General features: G+C 44.8%; 1 protein-coding gene across 50 annotated transcripts in view; it reads right to left on the bottom strand.

Moving 5' to 3' along the window:
- Nucleotides 1-13,848, bottom strand: part of ZMYND8 (zinc finger MYND-type containing 8) — a 112,473-nt gene that overhangs the window by 41,100 nt on the left and 57,525 nt on the right. For all 50 annotated transcript variants that reach the window (XM_071211765.1, XM_058287189.2, XM_071211766.1 and 47 more), the window contains 2 exons: nucleotides 10,643-11,124; nucleotides 214-354 (listed from right to left, as the gene is read on the bottom strand). In XM_071211765.1, coding sequence (XP_071067866.1) covers nucleotides 214-354; nucleotides 10,643-11,124 — 623 coding nt within the window. The remainder of the gene's footprint in view (nucleotides 1-213; nucleotides 355-10,642; nucleotides 11,125-13,848) is intronic.

Consider the following 13,848-nt stretch of genomic DNA (forward strand, 5'->3'; position numbering starts at 1 on the left):
TTTTCCAGATAAAACACTTTTCGTGTCAGCAAGCCCCAGGGAAGCTCCTCCTTGTTCCTTTTAGTGATCACTCTTCATTCACTGTACTTTTTACATTTTTTGAATAGAGAGAAAGAGTTCAAAGCTTAAGAACCCCATGCAAAAGAGGACATCATAACTTGTAAAACTATTAGTGGTTCCCACAAAAAGAGACCTTCAAAACTTCCAACTGACCCAGGTTAAGATTCAGGATGCTTCCAGTGGTGGGAGTCTTGTCCACTTTCGTCATGACTGGTGGTGTCGCTTGGGGAGAGAAAGGTTTCGGGCTGCCAGATAAACTCCCTGCTTGACCCGTCTTGGTGGAGGCTGGTGACGCTGGAAAAGTATATAATTAATTGTTAAGAGACGGGGCTATAAATAAACACATAAAAACAACATTTAGGTATAGGGTAAAAGAAGAGTGGAGAAAATGTCAAACTGTATTTGATTTCAACAAGGCTACCATGGCACCCCAGGATAGGGTGGGCAGGGAAAGGCTAGCCATTTATTCTCTACAAAGAGCTTTAACCCAACATTAAACCGTTAAAACCACGAAGGAAGAAGGCCTCCCAGTTATTCCATTAAACACAAAGCTCTAAGACAAATCGGCTAAGCTTCCACTGAAATTGGTTTTGGCCCATTCATGGGTGTAAATCTCAAAATAAATAGCGATTAAACCAGCCCCCACCATGGTCCAGATGCCGAGATAGGGAGCTAGGCTTACAAGTGACATCTCGTAAGTTTGTGGGAAGAAGTGGGGCAGCTCACACAGCCACAAGCACCTGCTGTACCTAGCTCCACCCCTGGGGAAAGCTCCAGCTTCTCATTTCAAAGGCCCGTTTCTTGTTCTCCAATGTTGAGTGACGCCAAACCCAGTACCAGATGGAGTGAGGGAAAGCTGGTAAATTATCTCCCTCCTTGTGTTTCAAACTTTTACAAGAATAAGGAGTTACAGGGCCTCTGCCTGGCGCTTTTAAAAGTATCTTTAAACTTCCTCTAATCTGCTCCTCCTCAGCCTCATCTCCCTGGGGTTAGGGGAGAAGATGGGTAACCAAATTACTTAACAAAATGAAGCATGCTGGTGGGCCAGTGAGGCCCCTGAAAGATCCCTGAACTGATGATACTCTTTGCCCTTCCAATTCCAAATTAGCAGGATTGTCATGTTAAATCCTCCCGAGCCCATTTAGAAATAGCTGGCCCTGGTACAGATGACAAAATGGCCGACTTTCCTTGGGCGAGCGCAACATTTACGCTGAGGTGATATGGCCGGTCTCGTGGCAAAGGAATTAGGAATCCCTTGAGGCAGATGAGATGAAACAAGAATCTCCACCTCCTCAATTGACTACAGAAGTCCTTGGACACTCTGGTGAGTACTCATCTCAGTTTCCTCACTTGTCAAAAGAAGATACTCAACAATGTCTGAAGACATTTTTGGTTGTCACGGTTGGGGGGTGGGGGGTGGGAGGGAAGGTGATGAATGCCACCGGCCTCTGGTGCAGAGAGACCTGAGATGCTGCGAAACATCCCACAAGGCCCAGGGCAGCTACCCACAGCAAAGAATTAGCTGGACCCCAATTATCAGTCGGGCTAAAGCTATTCTCAGTGTGGGGATGAAGTAGGGGTAGCTCTGGGATTCCCTTTCCTCATCTAGAAATGAGGAGGGTAAGGATTAGACTGGCTATTTTGCATGTCAAATGGTGTTTACCAGGAATTCAATAAAAATTAGAAATTATTTTGAGAATCAAGCTGAGAAATACAAAATTAAGTGTGGCTCTAAGGATTAAGAGAATGCCTGGCCCAGCACCTGGCAAATAAATATTTTCACAACTGGGGACTATGGTTATTATTACTAATAACCATTAGTAATAATACTGGTACTGTAACAGGTAGAACTAAAGTGCTTGTTACAACAAAGAAACAAGAATAGTTATTTTAAAAGACCTAATTAAAAAAAAAAAGACCTAGGTATTATACACACACACACACATACACACACATATAAAGGCACGGTTTTTAAAAATCCTCATACTTAAACCAAAGGGATTCACAGTGGCTCATAAGAGCCACATAATATATTCCCATGAGGATCAAAGTCCAGGGCTCCTCTAATTGTATTCACTTAGGCAAAGAGCAAGCAGGTCCTCCTGGGAAAGGCCTTGTGTGCTAGTTGAAGCAGTGCTTGGGACCTGCAGAGAACTTTGAAAAGGAAGCCAAAACCTAAGCAGCAGCAGGAACAAAACGTAACCCCAACACGCTACTGCATGAGGAACTCAACCAAGGGAGTCCACGTTCCCTGCTTAACAGGTCAAGTTATAAAAGCAAAAAGAGGAGGCTGGCAGGCAGGTAATCTAGGCGCAGCACTTGCCCCACTTGTGGTCCCTGAAAAGATTTTAGCAAGAACACACATAAACTAATTCCTCTTTTTTTTTTTTATTATGGTGTGTATACATTCATGGGTACTAAAATGAAATAAACTGGAGCAATTCCTCTGTAATTAAATTTAAAGCACTAAGATTTAAGATGTGCATTCTAAATTTTTTTAAAATTTTAAATAAAGCATCTGGATGTGGCAAGAACAAAGGTGGCAGGGAAAACACGGGTCTCCCATAGGGCCTGATTACCTCTGCATACATCTGGGAAAGGGTAAGTTCCCACACTCACAGGCTCTGGGCAAAGCTTCAGAGAATGAATAAAGGGACAGCCACCCTGGGGCTGTGTGGCAACACATGGGTCTCAAGGTACAAAAGGCACCCACGCTGCATGCCACTGCCCTCCCCTCCTCTCCAGTTTATGAAAGACCTTGTCCCTCCTCATTTCCCCATCTCGGTTCATGCTGTGACTGTCCACCTGGTTGTTCAGACCAGACCCACCTACCCAACCCCCCCGCCGATTTCCCATTTGCTCCCACGTACCATCTCATCTGGTTCTTCAGCAAGGCCTCTACACTCCATTTCCAAGATATACCCCAGATGATCTCTCCACCTCCACTGCATCACCCTGGTCCATGCATTCTCAAAAGGGGTAACATGGGCAGGAGAAGTGGCTCTTAAGGGGTAAAGGTTAAATGGCAGCACCCCTCCCCCAAGACATGTCCAATGCCCTACCCCCAGAACCTGGGATTGTGCCCTTATTCAAAAAAGGGAATTTGCAGATGTAGTTAAGTTAAAGATCTCAAGATGGCACCATCTCAGACGAGAGTGGACCCTAAACCTAACGATGTGTCCCTTTAAGACAAGGGGAGACCACACACAGAGGCAGCAGCATGTGGAGGCGGGGCAGATGGGAGGCGAGGGCTGCCACCACCAGCAGCAGCTGGAAGAGACACACAGAAGAGTCCTCCAGAGGGAACCAATGCTCTGACACCTTGATTTCAGACTTCTGGCCTCCAGAAAGTGAGAGAGTAAATTTCTGTTGTTTTAGGTCACCAAGTTTGGGGGAATTTGTTACGGCTGCAGTAAGAAACTAATAAAGCAAATGAGAAAAAAGTTTACTTTTTATTTATAAAGCATGGATACGCATACCTAAGAAAATGATTTTAATATTTCATGGCAGAGGGAAGCGGATTCGGCTCAACCGATAGAGCATCCGCCTACCATATGGGAGGTCCAGGGTTCAAACCCAGGGGCCTTCTGACCCATGTGGTGAGCTGGCCCACGTGCAGTACTGATGCACGCAAGGAGTGTTGTGCCACACAGGGGTGTCCCCCGTGTAAGGGAGCCCCATGCACAAGAAGCGCACCCGCAAAAGGAGAGCCACCCCAAGCAAAAAAAGAGCCACCCCAAGCACCCACACACACAGAGAGCTGACACAGCAAGATGATGCAACAAAAAAAGAGACACAGATTTCCAGTGCCACTATCAAGAATGCAAGGGGAGGGGAAATGGACTTGGCCCAGTGGTTAGGGCGTCCCTCTACCACATGGGAGGTCCACGGTTCAAACCCTGGGCCTCCTTGACCCGTGTGGAGCTGGCGCACGCACAGTGCTGATGCGCACAAGGAGTGCCGTGCCACGCAGGGGTGTCCCCCGCGTAGGGGAGCCCCACGCACAAGGAGTGCGCCCGTAAGGAGAGCCGCCCAGCGCGAAAGAAAGTGCAGCCTGCCCAGGAATGGCACCGCCCACACTTCCCGTGCCGCTGACGACAACAGAAGTGGACAAAAGAAACAAGACGCAGCAAATAGTCACAGAGAACAGACAACCGGGGTGGGGGGGAATTAAATAAATAAATCTTAAAAAAAAAAAAAAAAGAATGCAAGTGGACACAGAAGAACACACAGCAAATGGACACAGAGAGCAGATGGGGGGGATAAATAAATGATAAAAATCTAAAATATGTATATAAATTTCATGGGGGAGAATCAGGGGGGAAATGTCTGAAATGGCTCCTTAGGGGGCAATATGGAAATAAAAGGCTGTGACATACAAACCCTCACCCATCGTTCCCCATCGAGACCCTGAAGAGCTGCCCACTGGTACTAACTGGGTATCATACCACCACCCTCCACACAGCAGCTAGGGTGAGAAAGGAGGAAATGAAATGAGAACGCCACTCATTTAGCCAAAACCATCCACAGAACATCAGCTCCTCTTCCACCTCAAGTCCGACCTTTCTGGGCCTCACTCTGGACTCTGTAGCCACACTAGCCTTCTGGTTAGCCCTGGAAGATCTGTAAGATTCTTGTCTCCAGATCACGTGAGCTGCGTAGTTCTCAACACTCGGGTCCCAGCTCAAATCCCACCTCCTTGGGGTTCCCCCCGTGACCCCATCTAACATGCCAAGACGTCTCTCGCTCACTGTCTCTCTTCTGCCATGAGAACCAGCTCCAGGAGAGCAGACCCTCGCCTGTCTTGGATGCCGTCAGGTACCCAGGACACTGCCTGGCACATATCAGGTGCCCAATACATTTACAATTAAATAAAGGAAATAATGCATTGGAGACTGAGTCTCCATTTCTCTTCTCATGACTGTGATCTGATATTCAATAAAGAAAAGATAATTAAAAAAAAGAATAAAAAATGAAATAAAATCTGTTTCATAAAAAGATAATCTAAACAAGTGCCTCCATATTATATAGCTACTAAAAACAAGGTGAGATAATAAAGTGATGAACAACCCAAAGAAGAAGAGATAAGAACAGGAAAAATGAACAAAACCGCAAAAGCCTCTGGGCTCAACATAAATGCAAACCCAGGTTATTACACACACACACACACTCTCTCTCTCTCTCTCTTTTCACCTTTGTGGCAACTTGTTCAAAAATAACATCTAATGTTGAGGATCAGTGAGCAAAGAAGAACATACATAAATTAGAAAAGTCTTCTAGAGAATACCAGGTAATAATATCCAAAATCCAACTGTATAAAACACACCAACTCAGAATTTCCAGCAGTATTTATAATAGGAAAATGGGATGTGGCTTATACATATCAATTAATTGAAGACTGTAAGTTATTTATTTATATACATATATACACATTATTATAATTTTACATAATTTCTTTTTAGAATCATATTAATAGTGATAATCTTGGGAGAACAACTGGGCTTTAGGAAATTTTTACCTTTTACTTTACACTTTTCTACACTGCTCTAATATTGGTTGGTTGGTTTTATTTTAACCATGTGTGCGTACTGTTGCCATCTTAAAGGAAAGTCAGCTAGAGGCATACAGCTTGTGGGCCAATTTGCCCTGTTTACTCTATTCTTTACTGCTGTTTTGTTGGGGGAGCAATCTTTAAAACACTTGAAAAATACATTTGTTAACACGAAAAAATGTAAACGAAGGGGGAGGAATTCTGTCATTATCTGACTCCAGTAAGGTTCAATGGATATATTCTTGAAAACTCTTCCAGTTTTGTACATGGTCATCTAGAGAAACACATAAAATCTAGACTGTTGGAGTGATGCAAATGTTCTAGAATTAGACAGAAGTGGTGGCTGCACTACCCTGTGAATGTTCGAAATGCCAATGAACTGTACACTTTAAATGGCTAATTATTGTTTTGTGACTCTCACTTCATTTAAAAAAAGAAAAAGCTAGACTGGCCAAAATGCCTTTATAGCATATGGGGTTAGAAAGTTGGAAAGGACGGGAAACGGACTTTGGCCCAGTGGTTAGGGCGTCCGTCTACCATATGGGAGGTCCGCGGTTCAAACCCCGGGCCTCCTTCACCCGTGTGGAGCTGGCCATGCGCAGTGCTGATGCGCGCAAGGAGTGCCGTGCCACGCAAGGGTGTCCCGCGCAAGGAGTGCGCCCGTGAGGAAAAGCCGCCCAGCGTGAAAAGAAAGAGCAGCCTGCCGAGGAATGGCGCCGCCCACACTTCCCGTGCCGCTGACGACAACAGAAGTGGACAAAGAAACAAGACGCAGCAAATAGACACCAAGAACAGACAACCAGGGGAGGGGGGGAAATTAAATAAATAAATGAATCTTTAAAAAAAAAAAAAAGTTGGAAAGGACATTTTATTTATATGTACACATAGATACACACACACACACACACATTTATAATTTGAATTAACAAAAAAACAAATATATAACTTATATTTAAAGCGTCATTTACATTAGCATAACTTGAACAAAACCAAGTTTCTTCCCCAAGAATTCCAAAATTCAGTAATTCACATGCTAATCATTTCTTCGTATTCATGCACCCTCTTGAGATTACTGACAATTAGAACCATTTGCACTGACAGAAAAAGATGTCAAAGGAGCACTGCTAAGTGGAGAGAAACAGAGAGCTTTGTATTCTGCCACAAAGTCTATTACCTTTCTATTCACTCTGCCACAAGTTATTATATTTTATTCATATAACTATATATACTTAAAAATCTAAGGGAATAACCTTGGGGAGAACTATATGCTATTTTTCTATCGCATTAAAATTTTTCAAAGGATTATTTCATATTAGGAGAAAAATGATACAAAATTAAATGTAAATATTGAAAAGCTAGAACGAGGACTGTTAAGCAAGTATTGTCACCAGTGTAAAACTTCAGAATCATGGTACTTTAAATCAGTGATTCTCAACAGGTAGGGGGTGAACTTTGCCCCCCAGGGAATACTGGGCACGTGCCTAAAGATATTTTTATCTTTCACAATTATAGGCGTAGAGGGTAGAGTTGAGAAGCTCTACTTTAAATAACTCTAAGACATTTTGAAAAGCAAAGAGGTATTTGGAAATGTTCAATTAAACTTAGAAACAGATGCTAATCCTTTTATAAAGGCATAAATATTACCCAAAGGAAGAACTAACTCCCTGTGAAATCACAAATAATTTAATCAGATTTTATACTTAGATGTACAATTCACAAGTATGGGCTAAAGCACATGGTCTGTTTACCTACATTACAAAATCCTAACTTGTGCTAAGTGCTATTCTGACTGCATGAAACATGAGTCTTGGAATCAAATTAGAATACTTCTTTTTTTGAGGTATTGGGGCCAAGGATTGAACCCCAGATATCTTAGGTGGGAAGCTGGTGCTCGACCACTGAGCTCAGCATCCCTTAGTTGGTTTTTTTCCTTTTGATTGCTTGTTTGTTTTTTCTTTTTAGGAGGCGCTGGCAAACTGGGACCTCCCACGTGGGAAGCAGGCACTCAACCACTTGACCACATCCGCTCCCCCTTTCTTCCCACAAGCCCCAGCACCCTGGGTAGGGCCGGGTGGAGTTCATCCGTCGTGTTATGTTTCTTCTCTACTTATAAAACCTTGTGAACAGCCTACAAGTTCAAGGGGTTGCCACCAGGACTCCTGGGGGTGCCAAACACAGAGGAGCTGAGCTCCAGGGCAGCCCTGGATGGTCTAGGGTAGAAGAAGAGGCCCTGATATAAATGATGTTTTCAAGGGTCATTAACTAACATAGAAATGTACTTATAATAAAGGTTAACTGAAAAAAATCTAAACAATCTAGCCCAGATGTTGTACACAGGTGATTCATGGAAAGAGTAGTATATAGATTCATTTTATGTGGCATACAGTTCTTTTTTTTTTTTTTTTTAAGAATTTGAGGCAATACATAGAAGGTGCAGTAGTTTCTGTTTTCAAAAAATATAGACTTGGGAAGTGGATTTGGCTCAACAGATAGCGCATCCATCTACCACATGGGAGGTCCAGGGTTCAAACCCAGGGCCTCTTGACCCATGTGATGAGCTGGCCCACGCACAGTGCTGATGTACGCAAGGAGTGCCGTGCCACGCAGGGGTGTCCCCCCATGGGGGAGCCCCACACGTATGCAAGGAGTGCACCCTGTAAGGAGAGCCACCCAGCGCGAAAAAAGCGCAGCCCGCCCAGGAGTGGCACCGCACACACGGAGAGTTGATGCAGCAAGATGATGCAACAAAAAAGAGACACAGATTCCTGGTGCTGCTGACAAGAATACAAGCGGACACAGAAGAACACACAGCGAATGGACACAGAGCAGACAACTGGGGCGGGGAAGAGGAGAGAAAAAATAAAATCTATGTATATACATAGCCTTGAGGCTTCTCTTGAAAACTCAGCAATCTGGTGGCACTGAGCTCACCTCCCCCCCTGGTGAGACCTAGCAGGAGAGGGAAGTGGTCTTAGAAAAGGCAGACACCTCCAGTTCAGCATCTTGAGAGCTACAGGTCCTGATCCACAGGAGTTAGAAGCTGCACTGTTTTGGTAAAAAACTGTAACTCAGAGCAGATCCCAAAAGTACATCACACGTCAGAAGGGTAAGTGCCGTATGGGGATGTTTTACACACACAAGCACAGGTATGTATGCAAAAAAAACAGATCATCCCAGTCCGCCACTCCTGCTGGGGTGTTGTGAACATCTCGCCTCATTTCTGAAAAGCGAGTTTCCTTTTGCTGGCCCACTTTTCTGTCTCACTTATTTCCATATCTGCCTGACAGGAACATTTGAGTTTTCAACTTAATAGTAAGATCCATAAACCACTATAAAAACGAAGGCTGGAAACAATTTCTAAGGGTTGACAGTGGCAATCTGGGGGACATGGGATTATCTGTGACTTGAGGTTTTTGTAATAAACGATTACACACATTGATTTCTCAATTTAAAAGAAAGAAGTACATGAACTTTTTCCTTCTCCCCAAACAGTAACCCATAATGGAATGATACGCCCAAAGGACCATTAACTCAGAGGGTGGTGAGGGCCCTGCCCAGGATTCTGATACCCTCATGCATATTCATGACTTAAATGAGGACCCTGCAAGTAAATATTGGCAGAGGCATCAAGAAAGTCAATATAAAGGGGGAACCAGAGAAATCGCTGTGAATATAAAATCAGTTTGGCCATTAAGGTGGCAGGATTCCAGGACCCCATGAAGAAAAGGCCTCTGGCCACGCAAAGCGCTTCTTAGAAAGTCAAATCCAGCTCTATGGAGCACCAAATGCATGGCTGAGCTCCTCAATCCCCAAACAAAAGGAAGGCTTCTAAACTCTCATCAAAGTTTTATTGTTAATGGCTGACTTATTTCAATTCATAGTTTTACGTTGCTGGTTGTACTGGTTTACAACTACTTATAGTTTTTTTTCCTAGCAAATGAAAATCTTTCTTACATGATTCTAAATAAATTACAGCCTCAACACAATGGTTTTATCCCTGATTATGGGGGGCATTTCATTACATATTCCACACCTCCCTCCACTAATGTTATTATCACTGCTAACAGCAGAGGGCAACAGGGTGCAGTGAAAAGAAAACAGGCCAAGATCCAGGATCTGGCTGTGGGAGCTTAGGCCCCTCCCTTACACAGGCCACAGGACCTCAATTTAGCTTCTCGTAAAATGGGGAGAATGACTCAGAGTTTCTCCTAACTTTCTTGGACTTACACTACAGGTTACAAACGACAGCCCGTTGGCCAAATCCAGCCTACCATCTGTTCTTATACAGCCTGCGAGCTAAGAATGGTTTTTAACATTTTTAAATAATTAAGAAAAATCAAAAGAAGGATGAGTATTTTGTGAAACATGCCAATTACATGGAATGCAGAATTCTGTGTCTATCAGTAAAGTGTTATTGGAACACAGCCACTTATTTTCCATCACTGCTTCAGTACTACAATGACAGCATGGTATGGTTGTGATTGAGACCCCCACAACCAAAACCTAAACTATTTACTCCCTGACCCCTTACAGAAAAAGGGGCAACTGTAAGATTAAAGCAATTCTGAGTAACCTCTCCCTTTTCTCAATGGCTAATTCATGACTAGCAAAATGACCCAGGCACATAACTTGCAAGGGGGTTATATTTTTGGGAAAATAATTTTTAGAGCCTACCGAAATGGGGGATCCACTAAGTGATTTCCATCAAAATAGAATTCTTGGCACAGAAAACATAGTGCTATGGGAAGTTGGTGTGATTAACCCCACAGGCACTGGCAGGTGAATATTTGAATCCCTGGCCATCTCTGCCCACTTCTATCAACAACCTTCAGCTTGCCTGTTGGGAATGCTTTTCTTACTTTTTGGTCCCTAATAGCAAAGAATCCTGTCTGGGGACTCACTTAACATGGGCCCCACTGGAGCCTAAATGCTTGAGTTCCTCTGACTGTTCTGATGCTCCCCCACTAGCGTCCTGGCAGGGATCTGCCCACATGCACGTGGCCACGGCAACCCTCCCCACCGGGGGCTGACCTGTGCTCTTGTCGAGGAAGTCCATGGACTCCTCGCTTGCACTGAAGTGGCTGGATGTGGCCTTCTTCTCGGCGTCCTGCTCCACGTCGGAGCCCGTGTGCACGGAGGAGTTGGTGCTCATGGGGGAGCGTGGCATGTCCGACAGTGAAATCCTGCGGCCCGCACCCCCGCTCAGCATGGGCTTGCTCATCAGGATCTTGGGAGACGCCGTCATGTCGAAGTTGAGCTTGACCTTCTCCTGCTTGTCTATCTTGGCAGTGCCAGCACTGGGGTTGGTGGGATCGAGCAGCATTTGGTACTGGCTGTTGGGCGTGTAGGGTGTCCTGAACGGAGAGTAATTAAAAACGCCAAACTTCCTGCGGATGTTCTCCACGTAAACCTCCATCTCTTGCATTGCACTGTTGAAGATGCTTTTCGTCTTTTTCACAGAAAAAGGAATTTCTTTAGACATGAGGTAGCAATTATTTATTGGAACCCAGGCCCTAGGAGCACAAAAAGAAGAGAGTTTAAGACAACTCTGCTTATTTCCAAGACTTTTTCTCTTAAAGCAAACCAAATTAATCTATTACTTTTGCCAAGATTCCTAAATACTTATGCTTTGTTTTAAAATGACTTGATTTGAATGGTTAATAAAAGATCTGCTTAACAGATACATTCTATCATAATGACAGAAAATGAACAACAAAACAGTTAAAACTTCAAAAATCTGAAAAGGCTCAACAGACTTAGCCTTTTTAGTCTAGTAAGAAAATGTCGGCGGCGGACTTGGCCCAGTGGTTAGGGCGTCCGTCTACCACATGGGAGGTCTGCAGTTCAAACCCCGGGCCTCCTTGACCCGTGTGGAGCTGGCCCATGCGCAGCGCTGATGCGTGCAAAGTGTGCCCTGCCACGCAGGAGTGTCCCCCGCGTAGGGGAGCCCCACGCGCAAGGAGTGCACCCCATAAGGAGAGCCGCACAGCGCGAAAGAAGGTGCAGCCTGCCCAGGAATGGTGCCACACACACGGAGAGCTGACACAACAAAGATGACACAACCAAAAGAAACACAGATTACCGTACTGCTGACAACAGAAGGGGGCACAGCAAATAGACACAGAGAACAGACAATGGGGGTCGGGGGGGGGGGAGAGAAATAAATAAATCTTTAAGAAAAAGAAAAAAAAGAAAAAGAAAATGTCTTTGGCTTCGGGTTGGTAGAGGAGGAAAAGAGACCACACTATCTTGGCAGCCCAAACCACACCGCCTAGGAGAGAAGCAATGATTCCCCAGCTCTCACCCAGCCTCACACATACCTAAAGAGCCTTCTTTTCTCATTGGGGAGTCCTCAAGGGGACTAGAAGAAAATTCTGGAAAGCCTTAAGCCTAAATGCAAGTGCTACTTTTCATGTATGGAAAGCAATAGAAAATAAAAACAGGCCTTTGGCCTGGGGCGGCACCATCCACCTCCCATTCCTGAGTTCCATCTTCCTACTTGCAACACCCCTATATCCCAGTTTGCTCTACAAAGACCCAAGGAAGCAAAAAATGCCATTGGCTGTGTCTCCAACAAGCACCCCAGGTGAGCACAGGTAGGAGGTGGGCAGACCAACACCACTGCCACAGTGGAGGGAGAGCCAACGCAGGGAAATCCGGGACATAACTTGTCACCACATACATTTCCTCAGGCTTAGCTGGAAATCTGATGAGGAAGCGTTTTTCCAAGGAAGTGTTTTAGATTTTATAGACCATAAAACTAATTGAGGTATAAAGCAATGGGCAGCAAAGTGGACTGTAGGAAACCCATGTCCAGGTTAAGCGCATCTTCTCAATGGCTTATCAAAGTGGCCATTCAGTTCTTCCAATTATATGTGTATATATATATACATATAAATACATATATTCTTTTTTTCCCCTCACTCTGCAGAGAGTTAAAACATTTTCTGTGTTTTTCAAATATAGGGAGGTGTGTGGGCTTTTGAAATAAAACAAAAAGCAGAATCTTTTTAAAGAACAAAACACCTGACAAGACTCCTTAGTACATGCCTAGACTCATACCAGCGCCTGGCCGGCCTCTCTGCCATTTGATTTACTTGCCAGTTCCCCATGCGATGGTCTGTATTTCTTATGCTGTGACCTGACCTATTTCACTCATGCCCGGGCTTATGTCTTGCCTCCACACCCGGATGTGAGCTCCCTGAGAAAGGGCCAAGTGCATTTCGCCTCCAGAGAGGCGGTCAATAAACCGAGCCCCATTCTGCAAACCTTAGATCCCCTGGGCACGAAGGGACGCTACCCCAGAATCAAGACCATCTTTGAGGAGTGGCTTTGGACCCCCTACCAGAAGCCCACTAAAACATTCCTTGAATTCCAACAGGTCATGACTCATCACTGTGGAATGTCCTCAACTTGCTCCTCTCACCCAAAAGGAGCCCGGCATCTCCCAGCGTTCACTAGGACAGGGTAAGATACCACAGACACAGAGGGGGTGCAGGAAAACCTGGAGGGCTGCCAACAACTAGCCACGGGAGGGGGAAAGGTCATCAGAAATGTACTCTCTTTTTTTTTTTCACAAACCTAGAGAAGGGGCCCGGCACCCCTGAGGGGCTCCAATCCAGAAGCAACTCCCAAAGCTACAAGGTGGGGTTGGAAAGAGCTCCTGGCACAGAGCTCATGAAGCTCAGGCAAGAAGCCGCCTTCCCTGGGCACCTGGCAGATAAGGGAAGAAGAGACTGGTGCAGAGGGGTTGTGGCTGAGAGCAGAATCCCTGACGCTGAGGGTCTGGGAACGTTTGGTACATGGGACAAGTGTGGATTTTCCCTCCAACTCCACCTATTTTCTAAGTACATCCTCACTATACTACAGGATAAAAATAATCCTAAATCAGATAGGATACAGTTAACACTTGCCCTGTTTCATGGAAAAGGCAGGATGATACACAGCATGGCACCAATTCCCCCAGCTCTTCAAATACCAAACTCCGGACACCACGGCCCCTGCGCATCTCTCTGATCCCATCTTCCACCAACCTCTCCTAAATCCATTCCCTCCTGATCTGAAATTATCTTGCCTATTTACTTGTCTATTATTCAACTTCCTCTCTCACCCCGAATCCCCAGCATCTAACACTCAGCCTGGCACACACATACATATTTCTTTGAATAAAGGAATAAATGAAGATTAGAAAAGACTTCCAACAAGCATGTTAAAATCCAAATGTAATACACCCTACC

This window comes from Dasypus novemcinctus, chromosome 24, assembly GCF_030445035.2.
Source record: "Dasypus novemcinctus isolate mDasNov1 chromosome 24, mDasNov1.1.hap2, whole genome shotgun sequence".
Classification (NCBI taxonomy): Eukaryota; Metazoa; Chordata; class Mammalia; order Cingulata; family Dasypodidae; genus Dasypus; species Dasypus novemcinctus.